This window comes from Camelus dromedarius, chromosome 10 (genome assembly GCF_036321535.1).
Source record: "Camelus dromedarius isolate mCamDro1 chromosome 10, mCamDro1.pat, whole genome shotgun sequence".
Classification (NCBI taxonomy): domain Eukaryota; kingdom Metazoa; phylum Chordata; class Mammalia; order Artiodactyla; family Camelidae; genus Camelus; species Camelus dromedarius.
Genome location: NC_087445.1, coordinates 78,697,167 through 78,715,959, shown reverse-complemented (window position 1 = coordinate 78,715,959; position 18,793 = coordinate 78,697,167). Strand labels below are relative to the sequence as shown.

Here is an 18,793-nt window from a genome sequence, read left to right as displayed (position 1 = left end):
AACTGCATTCCCACCAGCAGTGTAGGAGGGCTCCCTTTTCTCCACATCCTCTCCAGCATTTATCATTTGTGCACTTTTTAAGGATGGCCATTCTGACTGGTGTGAGGTGATACTTCATTGTAGCTCTGACTTGCATTTCTCTGATAATTAGCAACATTCAGCATTTTTTTCATCTGCCTATTAGCCATTTGTATGTCTTCATTGGAGAATTGCTTGTTTAGGTCTTCTGCCCATTTGTGGATTGAGTTGTTTGCTTTTTTTGTTATTAAGTTGTATGAGTCACTTCACTACTTCTATCCGACATTCTTCTGGAGGCTCTAGTTATAGTAATTAGGCAAGAAAAAGAAATAACAGGCATCTAGATTTGAAAGGAAGAAATAAAACTACCTCTATTCCCAGACAACACGATCTAGTATGTGGAAAATCTGAAGGAACCCACAAAAAAGCTATTAGAGCTAATAAATAACCTCAGTAAGGTCATGTGATACAACATCATTGTACAAAAATCAATCGTATTTCTATACACTAGCAATGAACAATGTCAAAAATGAAACTAAAAAACAATTTTGTTACAAAAGCATCAAAAAGAATACTTAGAAATATATTTAACAGAAGTGCAAGATTTATACTTGAAAACATTGTCAAAACAAGTTAAAGACTTAAACAAATGGAAATATACCCAGTATTCAAGAAAGACTTAATATTAAGATGAAAATACCCCAAATTGATCTACATATCTAACACAACCCCTATCAAAATCCCAGAAGGCTTTTTTGCAGATATCAAGCTGTTCCTAAAATTTATAAGGAAATATGAGGGTCTCAAATGAGCCTTAAACATCTTGAAAAAGAAGAACGAAGCTGGGAAACTCACACTCCCTCATTTATTTTACTTACTACATAGCTACAAAAATCGAAATAAGATAGCACTGGCAGGACTGACAGAGATCAGTGGGACAGACCTGAGAATCTAGACATAAGCTCAACATTAATGGTCAACTGATTTTCAACAATGATGCCAAAACAATTAATTCTATGGGGCATGAACAGTCTTCAGCGAGCAATGGTGGGCCAGCTGGGTAGCCACAAATAAAAGAATGAAGCTGTGCTCTTACCTCATATCATATACAAAAGGTAACTCAAAATAGAGTAAAGACCTAAACATTACAAAACTCTTAGAAGAAAACAAACTTCATGACATAGATTAGGCAAATATAACACCAAAAGCACAAGCAACCAAAGGAAAAAATAGAAAAACTGAACTTCCCCAAATTAAAACCTTTTGTACGTTCAAGGACACCATGAAAGAAAAATTAGAAAGTGAAAAGCCAACCATAGAATAGTGGAAAAAATTTTTTGCACATCATATACCTAGTAAGAGACATATCCAGAATACATAAAGATCTCCTACAAGTCAATAATAAAAAGACAAGCAAATTAAAAATGGATAAAGGGTTTGAATAGACATTCCTCCAAAGAAGATATATGAATGACTAATAAGCTCATAAAAAGCTCCTCAACATCCCTGACCATCACTGAAATGCGAAGTAAAACCACAAGGTACCATGTCACACTCACTAGGATGGCCACCATAGAAAAGACAGACAATGACAAGTGTTGGCCGGGATGGGAAAAACTGGAACTCTCGTACACTGCTGGTGGGAATGGAAAACAGGGCAGTCACACGTGGAAAAGTTTGATAATTACTCGAACAGTTAAACACAGAGTCACCATCTGACCCAGCAATTCCAACACTAGGTACACAGCCAAGAGAACTGAAAGCAGAGGTCCCCACAAACACTCAAATACTCATGGCAACATTATTCATAATAGCCAAAAAGTTGAAGAACAGAAACAAAATGTGCTGGGCCCACCAACAAAACTCCCTTGGCCACAAGAAGGAGTAAGGTACCGACACATCCTACAACACGGATGCCCCTGAAAACACTGTATTAAATGGAAGAAGACAATCACAACCACAGTCACACACGAGCCCTCCAAGCAGGTGACTCCAGAGACAAAGAGCCAGCTGGTGGTTGCCAGGGGCGGGGGAAGGGAAGGGCGGGCGGGACTGCTAACGGAGACGGGTTTCTTTTCAGGGTGACAGGAATGTTCTGGAATTAGACAGTGGTGATGGCTGCTCAACTCTGTGAATACAAGAAAAGATATAAAATAGTGCACTTTACAAATGGGAAGTTTATGCATGTGACCTACAGTTGTTTAAAAAATCATATATGCTCCTGGACTGCTACTGGAAGTTGGCAACGCCCATCAGCATGAAGACATTCTCAAAGATAAAATACAGAAAACCGTTATCACAGACCACAGTCACAGATGAGCATTTCCTATAGACTTTGATGACAAGGAGCCAACTCTGAACCCAAATTAGGCAAAACATCCGTCCAAAAATTCCGTTCTTCTGATTAGTAGATCCGTTATCGCCAACGAGGAAAAAAAAGCAGCCAATTATTAATTTTATATTTTTACTTTCATCAATAAAAAATTATGAAATTATCCCTAATTTTGCTTTTGGTGCAGTAAGCCTAAAATATTTACTATCCAACATCTGCAGAAAGATTTGGACCTCTGGAACAAACCATGTCTGCAGCTGACCTGAGTAGGTCTGTCCTGTCTCAGTGCATGGCACCACCACCCACTCTGCTGCTCAAGCAGAACCCAGCATTTAGCCCAGGCCTGGGCCCCAGGAACTGTCCCAGAAAGGACCACCACCCACCTTCTCCAGGACTGGCAGCCCCCCTCCACTGCTGTCCTTACACAGCAGCCCACAAGACCTTCACAACGTGCACACCTTGTCCCTTCACCCCTCCGCAGAACTCTGCCCCTGGCCCCAGGGCAAGCACAAGAATCCTCACAGCTTCTACTCACTGGGCCAGCTACCTCAGCGCTGGACCAGCTACCTCAGCGAGCTCCTAGAGCCACATTACGCTACACCCTAGGAGGATGCTCAAAGAAACACCCACAGAACGCTTAAGCTAGCGGTCTCAAACGTTAATACTCATGACTGCTCAACTGTTCACAATTCATAAGGTTTGTTCACACACCCCGTCTCGCCTGACTCTAAAAATCACAGAGCAGAGCACGCTGCCCTCCCCCACCGGGCAGGACTCTGCTCCCCGCCACGCCCCGCTGTGCTTCCCCCGTGGAGACTCAGGCTTCACCGGGCACACTCACCTTCTCTGCATCCTCCAGAATTAGAGTGGACGGTTCCTTCTTCCCAATGACACCGCCAACGCCCTCTCCGTGATTTGCTCCTGACCCCCAAACGTCCCCCACAGCACCTTCCCTTGTGCTGGGCAAGTGGGAAAGTCACCAAGTGTCTAGAGAGCACAGTCCCTTCCAGATGCAGATGATGCTAAGATTAAGTCAGATAAAGAAGAAAAGTGCTTCCCGAGCTTCAAGTCAGGTCCGCACCGTCCACACCAAGGGTCAGCTGTCAGTGTTCAACCACGCACCCCCAGCAGCCACCAAGAGTGGTTGCCTGTCCTCCTGCACCCTTCCTTCAGTCTCCTCTGCCGGCTGCTCGTCCCCTCAGTGTGACCTTGAGGGCTGGGCTCCACAGCCCGCTTCTGCACCAAGGGCAGGCCTGGCCTCTCTGTGGACATAACTCCTTCCATCTGGCTCAGCGTTTACATCTGAAAGCCCAGCAGGCACCCGTGCTCTGGGCTCTGTAACCGGCACCTGCGCTCTTCCAGTGCGCATTTCCTTCACCCTCTCCCACCTCGCTGCTCCTCCTTCCCATGCACACTGAGTCTCACCTCTTCTGAGCACCTCAGCTCTTCCCACCCCCGTCCGAGCCCCATCGCTTACCCGACTCCTCCAACGTCTTCTGACGGTCCTCCCGTGCTGTGCCCGCCCCTGCCCAGCGCCGCGGCCGCAGCGGTCCACCCCTCAACCCCACGCCCTCCGGCGTTGCCCGTCCACTCGGAGGACGAGGCCTTACCCAGCCGCCCCTCCTCATTCCCTCTCTGCCCTCCTCATCTGCACGGTGCCCTGGCCTTCTCCAGGGAACAGCCGACTCGCCTCTGTCCTCAGCTCACCTGTAAGGCCAAATGAAGGCCTGCCGGACAGGCGAACCAGTGGAGCAGGTAAGGCACTCACTGGACACCCACCGCAGGGCAGGAGAGCGCTCTCTAACTGCAAGGGCCCTGCTGCCCCTCCACGTGCCAAGCTGCCTACCCAGTCTTCTCTGGAACTACCGGAAGGCAGCACTTCCTGCCGAGTGTTAATAACCCTGGGTGTCACACAAGAGCAGCATTCCAGGAAGGAGCACACGTGACCCCCGCCAGGGCCAACACGCCGACGCCCTCAACACGCTCTGAGACAGCTCCCACATATTCCAGGGTCTAGAAGTTCTCATCCTGATCTTAAAATCCATGCCCCGAAGTTCTGTGCCCACTAACTGCTCACGCGTCAGTCAGCACAAGACAGTTCTGAAGAGGAAGCCGGCCGAGCCCGCCACGTGAAGTCTGCCTTGCCAACAGCCTTACGACAGCACTGCCACAGAGGCTCATGCCAGGCAGGCAGCATCCTGCGCATGCACATTCCACCCTAAGGAAAAGACGCAGAGGGCAGACGGGCCTGCCTCTGTCCTCCCGCCTGCTGACCAGCCCTGAAGTGTCAGTGGTGAACAGAGTGGCCCTGCCTTCCTGTGGGCAGGGGAAACCCACCGAGTGCTCCTCACTCCTGCATCCTGCTGGGCCCCAGCACAGAGCACAGGGGCCGTCTGGGTTCCCTGGCCTCCACCACATTTCCAGGGGAGGGCCCCTGCCACTTCCTGGAAGCAGCCTCCATCCTGGCCCCCAAGCACCCTGAACACCCTAGTTCTCTGCCCAGCAGACACACACGCTCCTTCAGGTCCTGCCCAAGCAGCCCTCCCAGCGGAGTTCTTGCTCACCCCTCAGACAGACTGAAGCCGCCCCGCATCCAGCACCTCTGGCCAGCATGACAACGCACACGCTTCCTGTCACCTGACCCTTCTGGAACAGCGTTCTGCCAATCCACCCACAGGTGCCAGTGCACCTAGGTAGTGCCAACCACCCAGAGATCTGAACCAGGAAGGGGAAGCCACCCCAAATCTCAGCTCAGCAAGCTGCATGACGGCGGACGAGACCAAAAGGAAGGACTGCGTACTTGGAGGAGAGAGTCCCTACAGCAGCACACGCAGGAGGGCGCTACCCTCAAGCAGGGCTTTACACCAGGCCTCCGCACACACTGCACGGCCACGCTGCCCTGCCTTCCCCACACACACGGGCAACAAAGGCCACGGACGAGGGCCCCGCAGCTTCTCCGCCGCCACACTGGGCTCCTTGAGAGCAAGACCCAGGCCATCTTCCAGAGCAGGTGCTCAGCAGAAACATCTCTGCCACAGAGGGGAGCGAGGCAGGGGACAGCTGAGAAGGAGACTGGAAGGGGGAGGGCACAACGCAGCGGTACAGCGCATGCTTAGCATGCGTAAGGTGGTGGGTTCAATCCCAGGACCTCTGTTAAAAATAAATAAATAAACCTAATTACCTCCCGCACCTCCCCCAAAAAGAAACTAGAGTCCACCTGATTCTGTTACACACACAAACTTTACAAAGCAAAATCAAGTGATCTGAAACAAAAGAAACTAGAAACAGAAAGGACAAGGGACAAGGCTAGCCATATCTAAACCTGTGTCTTGACTACACTAGGTATGCATGGTGACCGAACAGTTCCCAGCAGATGGGGCAAAAGCACACAAGTAGCAACTGAAGCAGAGAAAAACAAATGAGCAGTCGGGTGCTGCCCTGCCCAGAGCTCCCAGGACCCGCTGTGAACAGGCGCCCAGAGGAGCCCAGTGCCCGTGGGCAACCTGCTGCCCACAGCCTGGGCAGTGCATCTACGAGCCACAGGAGGGCCGTGCGCCTCCTCCCACCCTAGTTTGCACCTAAGACAGCTGAAGGGTAGGAAGCCTAAATCTGACTGCTCCTCTTTCAAAGACGATGTGCTTGTCTGCTATTCTTTACTCTAAACTTCAGACTGTCTGCGCAGAACACGGGCAGTACACCTTATCATCTCCTTTTTCTCCTCCGTGAAATGGAGATACTGGGATAATAGCCCCATCTGATAGGGAGGCTGGGAGGATAAGCCAAAGCCCCACGTTTGGCACCCGGTAGGGTGCGTAACTCATAAGACACTCCAGGAAAACTACCAGACGTTATCGGAACTGCCGCACTGCTGGGTCCCAACAAAAGCCCACTTGTAAAGGTCAGAGTGCATCCACATGAGCAAACAGGACACTGGCAGGGCCGCCAACGGGAGCCGTCCAGCCACGTGAGATTCACCTCCAGAAGACGAGCGGACTCCATCCCTGACGGCACATGAGACGGGCCCCAGGAGCATCACCCAACGCAGCGCTCCAAGCCGCCCCACCATCCGACATGTCTGCCAAGCAAAAGTCCACTGCTGAAAATTCCAGCAGCCGCCCCCACATCTGAAACTGTCTCACAGGAACATACACCTTGGCTGGATCACAGGAATCAGCCTGCTCTGCACACTCCGCGCCACCCCAGCCCTACCTGTCTGGACAAGACCCCTCCCAAGGGCGCCCAGGGCACCCAGGCCAGGTGTGCTTCTGCCATGGCCGCGGCACTCTCTCTGCCAGAGCGGTCCTCGTAAACCCCAGCACTGTGCCAGGCACATCGCAGAAGACCAGACGGCATCTTGGAGGAAAAGACTGGAGGAGGAGGAGGGCGCGACCATCTACACACCTGCTATGTGCGAGGTCCCTGGCCTGTGTTGTTGCCACAAGGCCTGGAGGAAGGGATGACAGTCCCACGCAACAGTCAGGAGCTGCGTGATGGGCCAGAGGTAAACAGTGAGGCTGGTGGGCAAGCACCAACTGTCTGGCAAACAACTGTGGCCTCAACATGACACCTGGTTTAGCTGCTGGGCTGACAACCACAATGTCACCAAGCTGTGGGCTGTAAAACCCGACATTACCCATTACATGGGGGAAAACTGCCCTTGCAGGTGGACTGAACAAATCTTCAACCTAAAGAAAACCTCGCCAGACTTCATCTAGTGATGTAGTGATCAATGCTGACAGCAGCCAATATTAACAAGTTACCACGAAAAAAGTCATCTACAGCCTCCCAGATATGGTTTTTCCTCATTTACGGCAAAAGTTGCACTGAAGTGCAATGAGTAAAGGATGTCTATAAAATGATGCTGGTTCAGGTGGACAATCATAAAGAAGACAATGAATCCTAATTCCTACACCTCATGTTATACAAAAAAAAAAAAAAAAAGATTCCAGAAAGTGCAAACTAAACCCAAAGGAAGCAGAAGAAATAATAAAGCTTAGAGGAGAAATGAAATGAAATGGAGAACAGAAAAACAGAATATCAATAAAAACAACAGTTGATTCTTTGAAGAGATAACAAAATTGACAAAACTTCAGCTCAACTGACTAGGGGGTAGGGGAGAAGGTAAAAGAAGCCAAGCCCTAAGCAGATGGAGGACACCGTGTGTCACGTCACAGACTGGAAGACCGACCATCACTAAGATGGCAATACCCCCAAAGTGATCCACAAAATCAGGGCAATCCCTATCAAAATCCTAGAAGGCTTTCTGCAGCTATGGACAAGCTACTGCTAAAATTCACACGGCATTGCAAAGGGCCCAGGAGCACAAGAACAGAGGTGGTGGACCCACACTCCCAGGCTATAGCAGTCAAGATGGTGCTGGCTAAGGACAGTCACGTCAGCAGCGTGCCACAACCAAGAGGCCAGAGACAAGTCCTAATATTTACGGTCAAGTGGCTTACAACAGTGTCGAGAAATCCAGTGAGGGAAAGAACAGCCCTTTCAGTGGTTTAGGACACCTGGATCTCCACTCGCAAAAGAATGAAGCTGGACCCCCTACCTCACACCACAGACAAAATTTACCTCAAAACGGATCACAGACTAAAACATAAGAGCTGAAACTATAAAACTCAGAAGACAATACAGGGGTAACTTCCTAACAATGGACCTGGCAACAGACTCTCAGATATGAGACCAAAAGTGCTAACAACAAAAGAAGAAAATAGATAAATTGGGCTTCATCAAATTAAAAACATTTGCACTTCAAAGAACACTACCAAGAAAGTGAAAAGACAATCTATGGACTGGGAGAAAGTATTTCCTAATCACACGTCTGTAAGGGATTCGTATCTACAACCTCCAACACACAAAACACATTTACAACTCGCCACAAAAAGACAAACAACCCACGTGAAATGAGCAGAGGACTTCTACAGACATTTCTGTAAAGATATACGAATGGCAAATAAGCACATAAAAAATGCTCAACATCACTAGTAATAGGGGAAATTCAAATCAAAAGCACACCAAGATACCATACCACAGCCAACAGAATGGCTATAGCCACAGTTAATAACAGGTGTTGGCAAAAATGTGGAGAAACTGGAATCCTCATACCCTGCTGACAGGACTGTGAAATGCCACAGCTGCTGGAGAGACCCGTCTGGCATTCCCAACCAGAGTTACCACACGCCCAGCAATTCTACTCCCAGGTACACACCCAAGAGAAATGAAAACATCTGTTTATACAAACACTTGTTCATGAATGTTCACAGCAATACTAGTCAGAATAGCCAAAAAAAGGAAGTAAATGATAAATGGATAAACAAAGCACAGTAAATTTATACAATGGAATACTATTCACCCATAGAAAGGAATAAAATATCTACCCACCAGCAGCAAAAAAAAAAAAAAAGCTTAAAATAGGCACATCCCAAAAGTGTCTCAACAAAATGACCAAAAAGCATACTAGTCCTTAATATCAATAGTCATCAGGAAAATGCAAATTAAACCACAGCACACACCTACCAAGATGGTGAAAAGAAAGATAGACAAGACCAAATGTTAGCAAGGACTTACAGCAACGGCACTTCTCACTTACAACGTGGTACAGCCCCCTGGGTACATATGCCCGTTCCACAGCTCAACACGCCCACTCCTAGGCACACACCAACAAAACACGTACCTGTATTTACCAAAGACACATGTAAGAACGTTCACATCATCTTTCTGAGTATCCCAAAACTGGAAACAACTCAAGCGCACCGCGGTATGTTCAAACAGAGTACTACGTGAAATGAGAGTGAGCACACCACCACGGCACGCAATGGCACAGATGCGTCTCAGAGACACAGTGCTGACAGGAAGGAGGCAGATGTGAGCACACACCGCATGTGTCCTTCAAACCAACTGCAGAATCAGGCAAAACTAATCCACGTACCAGAAGGTGGGACAGCAGTTACCCTGGGGCAAGTGCAGGGCAGACTGGAAAGGGCACAAGGGGGCTTCAGTGCTTCTGGTAAAGCTCCCTGCTTGACGGAGGTACTAGGAACACAGAAGACAACATATACGTAACATGGGCATGTTTCTGTGTATCTGTCACACAAAAAAAATAGCCTTCAGGCTTTGGTTAAATGTCCTATTGCTATGGAGTCTGGTTAAGACGTGGTGACAGAACCACGGTGCCAGCCTCCAGCAGACCATTCCTGTAAGAGAAGGGAACAGAGGGCAGACTGAGCCAGAGGTGGGGGACATCTGACCACTCACTGGCCCAAAGGATGACCATAACAACTGGCATCTTGTTCCACCCTAGTGCTCAAGGGGTTCACAGAGCACAGGCAGGGACGAGGAAGCAACCAAGACTTCCTGGGCCCAAATGCCAGCCTCAGACCTGATGCGGGAGAGGACTCCAGGAGAGAAATCACCTTAACAAGCAGCTCAGCAAACAAGTGTTAAACCCCTCAGCCTCTCTCAGTCCAGCACTTACTGGAAGGTCCCTGGGTGCTGGAGTCTCAAGAATCTATCCTTCCTTTTCACGTGAGCTGCACCTCCTGATCACTAAGCGGTTCTTCTGCGTCTGAGCATTCCAGCTAAGAGATAAAGAAAGGCTGCCACACCACCCCTAATGAGTTAATGATTCTGAGCAATGAATATCATGACTGTTAACATCACAGAGCCAGAGGATCAGACTTACTCCGTCTGGTAAAAAACTTAATACCAGTTATGACATATTCTTGCTAAAAAAAATTTTTAAAGGCAAACCTACCTCAGATGGGGCCTCCAGCCAGGGCAGTCTAACAGAAAGATGGCAGCCACAAGCATGAGCTATGTGAGTAACTTTTCATTTTCTAGTAACCACATTTTAAAAAGGAATTAGAGGGGCGCGGTGCAGCTTAGCAGTACAGCGTGTGCTTAGCATGAGCAGGGTCCGGGGTTCAATCCCCAGTACCTCTACTAAAAACAAATTAATGAAAAAATAAATAAGTAAACCTCATTACCCACCCCCAAAAAAACCGTAAAGAGGAATTAGAAACACAAATATTTTATTTAACCTAATACACCCGAAAGATTACATTTCAACATGCAAACAATATTTTTTAAAGTATTTTCAGGACACTGTACAGTCTCTTTTTCACACTGAGTCTTGGAAATTCTGCGTGCAGCTTGCACTGGCAGCACACCTAAATTCACACTCACCACGTCTCAACTGCTTAAGAGCCACGGGGCCAGCCACTCACAGACTGGAAAGCAGCAGCTCCAGGTCTTAAGGGTCCACAGTAAGAAGTACAGGGGACAAAGGGACATTTAAACAACATCATGGGACTGTAATCCACAAAAATCAAGGTTACAGGGAACTCTGGGACAAATGAACCATTATCTTCAGACTTAATTGCAAAAGAAAACTGAAAACATGGAAATTAATGTTCTGAGAATTGAGAGGTATCAAGGGCAATGAATAGACCGTATTTTGTCCCTAATTTGAAATTAAATGAGAAATCCGAACAGCGACTGTGTATTTACTGCCTGAAATATTTACATTAACTGAAATATTCACAGATGAACTATACCTAAGAACGGCTTCAAAATAAATACCTGCGGGGTTGGAAAGAGGCCACGAGGAGGTAACCGTGGATGCCGGGGGCAGGTGTGCGGGGCTCACTCCACCACGTCTGCTTCTGAGCAGGCTTGAGAAAGCTCCACAACAAAAATTCTAAGATATCTCCGTATGTGTTTGCCTTATAAGCCCGATAATTATGATTCTGGTAGCCCGCCAAGAGAAGAGCTGAGTGGCTAGTGGACAAAGAAGGGGGATGTTTCACTTTATCTCTTTGTACTTACTGAATTCTGAACCTGAAAGCAACACATCGACTCAAAATAAATGTAAGCAAATATACCTTAACTCGATCCATGGGTCTCTGCCCCCCCCCCCCCACCTCAAGGCCCAGCCCGTTCATGGGTCCCTGCATCCACTCTGGGTTCTTTCCATCCACTCTGCCCACAGCAGCCAGGGTCATCTTCCTAAAATATAGATCCACACCTAAAAGATTTTGATGATCGTCCACAGCATTCAGGGGACTCCCAACTCGCTTCTACGGCGACGAGGCCCTCGATGACCCAGCCCTGCCTCTCCAGCCGCACCCCCAGCCACTCGCCCCTTCTGACCCAGTAATGCCAGCATGCACCAAAGGACACAGACTCACCCAATTCACAACCCAGGAAACGGGGACATCTATAAAACAAACACCACGCGGCTCTGAAAAGTGCTCAAGTTCAGACATGGAAGCAGTGAGCTGGAGCGTGGACAGCAAGCGCTCGCCACCCACGGCCTCGCAAGTGCGAGCGCACGCTCTCAGACGACGCAGAAACAGACACATGACAAACATTTGGCATTCTTAGGTTTCAACTTTCTAAACTTGCTAAAACGCCTCATTTTTTCTAAAGTGCACAACTACACCTTGTCATTCCACCTCATGACCGACCTTCTCTAAGACCGGGACTAACCTCTCTTCCTCAGGGAGCTCCCACAAGTCTGCCTGCAGCACCCACGGCAGCAGCGCAGGCCTCTTCTTGTTTACTTTTCACTGATTCCACCTCGTTTCCTGCTTGGTAATATCTGCTCTATTACACTCGTAGGTTTTGTGACGTCAGAGACCAATCTCATAAACTTGCGTGTCCTCTTACACAACACCTAGAACAGCTCTTCATAAACAGAGACTGCTCAACAAACGCTTACAGAACCCCGGGAAGAGAGTTTTCAATATACTCCGATCAGAACGTACAAACCTATTAATAGTGGGATGCAGAAAGCAGTCCAAAAACTTTTCCAAAATAAAATATCAACTGACAGTGATCTTACTGAGAAAGTGACTTACTTACGAAGACACCACAAGAAAAACAAAAAGCCACCTTTGAAGAGTTTAAATAACCACTTCAACTTTTGTTTTTTAAAATCCAAAACCTTTGACGATTTGGCAGTTTTTCTAAATAAGTGAAAAAAACCGTAAGTTAAAAAAAAGTGGGACAGTAAATGGAAGAACTTCTCAACTCTGGAACTGACACTTTTTGCATCACAACTGCGGTACACCAAAGTAACCGGGCTCCAGCAAGTACCCCTGCGTGATATGCTGAGTGAGCAACGTAAATCAGAGCCAAGCTGCCCACTCACTGTGAGACAGAAGCCGCCATCAAACAAGGCAAGTCCCGTGAAATGGCAAAGAACAGGAAGTTCCTAAAGAGACAAGCCCAAAATATGGTTCCCAGAAGCTACACTGTTTTCAAAGAGAAACTCAATAAAGTGTGGTCAAACCTACAAAGCAGTTTTGTGAAATGACAGGAAGCAGAAGCAGGAAATGGGGCTCCAGCCCCACTGTGGCACTGACCACACATGGGGTCTAAGCTGCCCTCAAATATCCTTTCAGCCATCAGGGCTGAGGCACATTTACTGCCCCTACTAGACCATCAGGAAGGACTCCAGGACCTGCGCTGGCTAAGAGCCAGAACCACGCACCTCACAGTACAAACCCAAGATGGGCAGCCCTCTGCACAGGACTGCACGCTCTTGGCATGGGTGACAACATGCTTCTGGAGATGTGGAATGAACGCTGCTGCTCTCTGGATGGCAGAGGAGGCTGTCCACCCTCTCTCATGGAAGGTCAACCAAGGACGAGAACAGGAAAGAGCAACGTCAACTCCACCCAGGGAACACTTGAAACCCCACAAAGATGGGGGAAGATGGAGAACGTAGGAACCCCGAATCACTCCACAAGGCAAGAGGGGAGCCCGAATGAGGGGTCACTGCTGAGGAGTAGGCTGATTGGCCCCACCAGACCATGGGACGTCTCAGAAGAGGGGGTGACGCCAGGGACTAGAGAGGGCTGTGGTGGAAAATCCACGTAAGGAACGCTGGACTTTTGGTCCCCAGGCCCCACCCACCCACTCAGACAAGCACTCTTTTATGGCCACGAAACACCAGTTTAGCTCTGTAAAAACTCCACCAGAAATGCCCCACACCTCGGGAGAGCAGCACAAAGACACGCAGGAGCAGGCTGCTTGACTGAGTCGGGGGATGAGGCAAGGCTCTTGACGGAACCCCGGAAAGAGCGTCCTCTTCCCTGGCCTTCTCCCGGCCCGACTGCCAGGGGGACCAACAGGGCAGGGACAGGAGGGCCTGCTCCAAGGAAACCAGACCAGAGGACCGTGACGTTTGGAGGAGTGCTGACAAAAATACAGCATTAATACTGTACGGTAACTGTATTTCAATTAAAAAAAATTAGTCATCAGCCTCCAGTGAAGGAAGTTAACAAGCCCAATACCACTCAACTTTCCACTTTTAGTACGTTCTTCGCAAAGGTGAATAAACAGCCAAGGATCACCAGACGTTGGAAAAAGGGTTTCCAGCATGGAAAAAGAAGCCAAAAGATACAACAGCAAAGAGGAACGCAGGTGAAAAAGAAAAAGTGCAAAAAACAATTTTTTTTTTAATGGAGATACTAGGGCTTGAACCCAGGACCTACTGCATGCTAGGCAAGTGCTCTACCACTGAACTATACACACCCTCCCCCCAAATTTAAAAATATTTTTTTAATTTTGTAATTTTTTAAATGCAACTAAAATTAAGAGATAAGCAGATACTGTATACGTAAAACAAGAACAAGAGATGTGAGAAAAGAACAAAGAACAGTAAAGAACATGAAAATATGAGGAAGTAAAAAATTCAGTGAAGAATTAGTAAACAGTAAAAAAAAAAAAAAAAAAAAAAAAACAACAACCCTCCCAAAACGTAGAACAAAAAGATCAAGATATGATGAGGAGAAAAGATTTTAAACATCAGAATAGTAAGCAGAGGAAGTCCAACGTGCAAATAAAGAACTGGGAAAGGAGAACACAGGGAAACGGTAGCAAACAAACATCTCGAATGCGCAGGGAACACAAAACGCCCCCAGGAATGACAGGACATCCATCTCCAGATCTCGGGGCTACTCACAGCCTGCAGGATAAGTGAAAAAAGGCTACAACTAAGGTACATCATGAGAATTGGGAGGCTCCTAAAAGTCTGATGGAGAAGTAATGCTCACTAAGGATTATGAATCAAACTGGGCTTCTCAACTGCAACAATGAAAACAAGGTACTGGATCAACAACCAAAATTACTTCCAACCTGGAACACCAAGGCCAGCCACACTTACCTTTAAGTGTAATGGTAGAATAAAAACATTTTCAGACAGGCAAGTCCTGGAAGTCCGCCTCCCAGCAAACTCCGGGAAGCTCCCAGAGAATGTGTCCCACCACCTCAAGTGAGCATGCAGAGGGGGCCTGAGAGGCAGGGAGAGAAAGGGGGAGCACGCCCAGGATGACCATGTGCCCCGGCCCAGGGCGGGCGCCCAGGGAGCACTGTGGACACCGGGGGTGGGGGAGGGGGGGAGCTGACAGGTCTGAGGAGTAAAAACTTAAATCCAGAAACACTTTACAGGACAAAAGGAGCAGGAAAGTAAAAAGGCTGTACAAGAAAAGAAATACAACTGTGGTTCACCATCCAGCCCAGCAAGGCACAAAAATGACCTGCACAGAATGACGAAGATCCGCTCATGGATTTAACCTAAACTGTGAGATACCTAAAAAAGAGACAGGGTGAGAGAACTGAAAATGGCCATCTACCATTCGTGGACGCCAGCAGATAATCCCGAAAACTTCTGAATAAAGACACAACTACAGAAGCATGATTTGAAAACATAAGGTAAATGCCAAAGGGTCAAGTAGCTGCTGCCTCTAAAGGCAGGAGAAGACAGCAGCTTTTTTAACGTCTTCCAGGACTATCTGACTTTTTAAACTATATGCATGTGCATGTATTATTTTAAGAAACAAAACATAATGTTCAAGAAAGAGACACATAGTAGCCACCCTGCTGGAAGCACAGAAATTGCCTGGGAAGGCCGTCCTGCTGAGAGGCTACATCTTGCTGGCTCAAAATCCTTAGAGGGCCCTGAACATACATTAAACCCCAAGAGCCCCCACTTACTAATCCATAAAATGGAGGATGTGTTTCACTACCTCAGGAGTCCTTTTTAGTGTGAAAAAGTGGTGACTATCTTCCCAGGTCAAGGTAAAGACGAAAGAGTAAATATGCAGTTAGATACATTTCAAGTGTCCACCTCCTGGTTCAATCATTTGGCAGCTAGGGAACCTTGACCCAGTAACCATTTGCCCAATTCAGTGGCAATGATAATCCCAGGTCTACCGACTGTCCAGGAGGCCCCTGGCCCTATCCTGCACCTCCGTAATAAACACTCAGAATCACGAGTCTAAGCCCAGAGCTTCCACTAACTTAAACTGACCACCACAGGTCCAGCACTGTGGGCCCTAGAATCTCAGACCACTGCACCCACCTTCTCCAGCACCAGCTCTGGAACCTAGGACCTCACCGTGCCTGTCTCCTCACGTGCAAATGGGAATACGATAGTACCTACCTCAAAAGATCGCTGACTGGGGCCAACGAGAACTCACGACGCAAGCAGAGGCAGGGCTGGACACAGGGGAGGCTTAGTGAACACTGCTGCCATTACCGCCGCCTCAGTCAAGGCCTCTAGTCAAGGCTGCCTGGGGATTGGAGGCGTGGTGGCAATCTGCTACCAATTCTTAACTGAAAGCCTACTATGTGCCAGGCTCCAAACAAGTACTAATCCTGTAACAGATGAGGCCACGTCATTCAATTTCTTCCAAGTGTCTCCTCCTCATCTGCTAAACAGGAAGAACAGTAACTACTGCCGGAGCAGAGAAAGCCACACAAGAGGACTTACCCAAGGGCCTGCAGCGCCGGACGCAGAAGATGCTTGACAAGTGATCCCAGAATCACCACCCATCTCCTCTCCAACAAGCCTGGAAGTGACCTGGGGTTACACAGTTCACCTTTCTTCTTTTGTTGAGCCTAATACGTTCCTTGAATGTTGCAGGCGCTTAATACTCCCTGCGCTGAATTTAAAAACTCCCCTGCACCAGTTTATTTATATCAATACCCCCCCAAAAATGTAAGAGAAAAATAAAGAAATGTAAACAGACTGTGAGTTACCTGGATAAAAATGCACCGAGTCCACACATCAGGTTCCTGTAACAGGGTCTTAGGACACACCTCAGCCTCTGATCTTTACAAGTCCCCTCAGCTATGACTACACGTGGAGTCATTTCACGGGAAAACCGCCAGGTCATCACTTTTTCCCAAACTGGTCCCTTATGCCAGCCCCGCGAGCGCACTATCCCCGCGTCTCCACGGGCACGCCGCCGCCCGCCTGCTCTCCGGGCTGCAGGAAGCCAGTGGTCCACCTCACGAGAGTTTGATCCCCCTGCCGCTGCGAGCCGGGGAAACTATTCCTGAGAACGAGTAAAGGGGAGGCCGGGGACATCAACAAAGGGACGGGAACTTTCACATCCGGAGCCCCGGCTGAGCGCTCGCCTAAAACGAGCAGAAGTCGTGCCCTCCTGCGCCTGACAGCCACCAGGCCGGCCGCATTGTCCGGGAGCGGCGCGCCGGCCCGGCCAACTTTTCCTGAAAGACGGAGCCATCCTATTCGGAACAAAGTGAAAGGTCAGCGGGCGCAGGAGCGGCGCCGGGAGCGCACAGCCTCGCCTCGACTCGCGCCGCCAAGTTGGCCGGCTCGCCCCACTTTCCCTTTTGTCCTCCGCCCCTTCCGCGGGGCTCCAGGCCGCCCCCCCGGGGGCTCGGGGCGCGGGCAGGGGCGCGGGCGGCGGCCCTCCGCGCCCGCCCCGTCTCGCCCTCGCTCTCCCCTCCGCCCGCCCGCACAAAGCGCGCCCCGCGCAGCGCGGCCCGGACGCCCGGCCGCCTCGGCCCGGCCTCGGCCTGAGGCGCGGGGGTGGCGGGGAGGCGCCAGCCCGCCCGCCCCTCGCCCGCGCCCCGCGCCCCGCGCCTCCGCCCGCGCGCCCGGCCCGCAGGCCCGCCGCCCGCGCCACCCCCGTCCCGCGCCCGCGCCCGCGCCCGCGCCCGCCGCCGGCCCGCTCCTCACCTCGGCATCGGCGGCGGCCATGGCCCGGGCCCGCAGCGTGGCCCCGCCCCTCCCGCGCGCCATCGCCCCGCCCGCGCCTCGCGGCCCAAGGCGGGGCGGGGCCGGTCGCGCGCGTCTGCGCCTGCGCCCGAGCCCGCGCCTGCGCGCTGTGGCCAGTGAGCGGCGTCCGCGGCGCGGGCCTGCGCCGGCCGGAACCGGAGCTCCACGGCGGGCCGCGGGGGCGGGGCCGGGAGTAGCGGCCTTCTGGAGTCGTCGCGGCGCGGCACGTCGTCCTCCGGTGGTCCTCCCATTTGCGCGATAGCCTCTCACTCTGCGTAGGCATTCTGGCGGGCTGGCCTGGTGGGGAAGGACCCCTGACCTCTAACCCCGGACACACATCGATTCCGTCGGCATTCTCAGAAGGCGGACCCCGACTTGCGTCCTAGGGCGGTGCCCGGTGGGGGTGTCCCGGCTGGGAGGGGTGCACCAATTGCGGGCTGTGTCCGGTTAGGGAGAATTCCCCGGCTTGGGGGGTGGGGTATTTCGGTTATGGAATGTGCCCGGCGTGGGGAGGCGGGTCGCGGCTGAGAGTGACGTCCTGAGAAAGCGGCTCTCCGGGGGCAGAGGGTACTGTCCCAGTGGGGAGGGTTGTCATCGTTAGGGGTGCTCCAGTTAATGTGAGTGCCCCCGCGCTGCGGTGCCCCGGCCAGGGCGCATGTCCGCACTGCGGGGGAGGATGCTCTGATCAGGAAAAGTGCGCCGCTAGGAGGGTGTGCCCTGGCCGGGGACAGTGTCGTGGTTGGGAAGTACGGGATGAGGCGGAGAATATCTGTGGGGAGGGTTGTCCCCGATTTGGGGAGAAGGTGCTCTGGTTAGGGAAGATGGCTGGCTTGGGGGGGGGTGCCCTAGTTAAAAGGTGTGCCCGAGGCGGGACAGCCTCCCCGATCACTCCAACCTCCCTGCAGGCCACCGAGTTATGCACAGGGCAAGAACTTTTCCTGAACATCAAGCAGCCTTCACTGGACAGCACCACAAACTGGCTTAAGCCACCCACTCTTCATGGTCAGACCTGTTTGTCTTTTCCCTGGGAGTTGAGGAAAGAAGCATAGACTGAAATTGAGGTTCTTCCGCCAGTCTTCACAACAGGAAGTGAGAAGGCCCGGAGTCAAAGGCTAATCTGGGCCTCACTCCCGTGAGGATACAATCTCATGGGTGATTAGACTCCAGGAGAATTATTCCACTGAGTCAAGGATTGATGGTGCCTAGGTGCAGAGGAGGCAGTACGACCCTAAGTACCAAGGAGGCCTTCCCAGGTTTCTTTGGGGCAGCCTAAGTCAGCTCGTGACAGGCCCGGAACCCCAAGCTCTGTTGGAGCCCCAGGAACAGTCATCTTCCATGGCCTGCGTGGCCCAACCTGCCTTTACCCACACCTAGCTGTCTGGCACCATCTTCTCCCT

General features: G+C 50.4%; 1 protein-coding gene across 11 annotated transcripts in view; it reads right to left on the bottom strand.

The window, feature by feature from the left end:
• The window catches only part of EHMT1 (euchromatic histone lysine methyltransferase 1), a gene marked incomplete at its 3' end in the record, with an annotated part of 95,625 nt that extends 78,205 nt beyond the window's left edge, over positions 1-17,420 (bottom strand). For 3 of the 11 annotated variants that reach the window (XM_064490834.1, XM_064490837.1, XM_064490835.1), the window contains 1 exon segment: positions 17,358-17,380. Coding sequence is in view for 2 of the 11 variants with exons in the window: in XM_064490839.1 (XP_064346909.1) it covers positions 17,358-17,420 (63 nt within the window). 11 annotated transcript variants of the gene reach the window in all.
• Between the last annotated feature and the right edge of the window lie 1,373 nt (positions 17,421-18,793).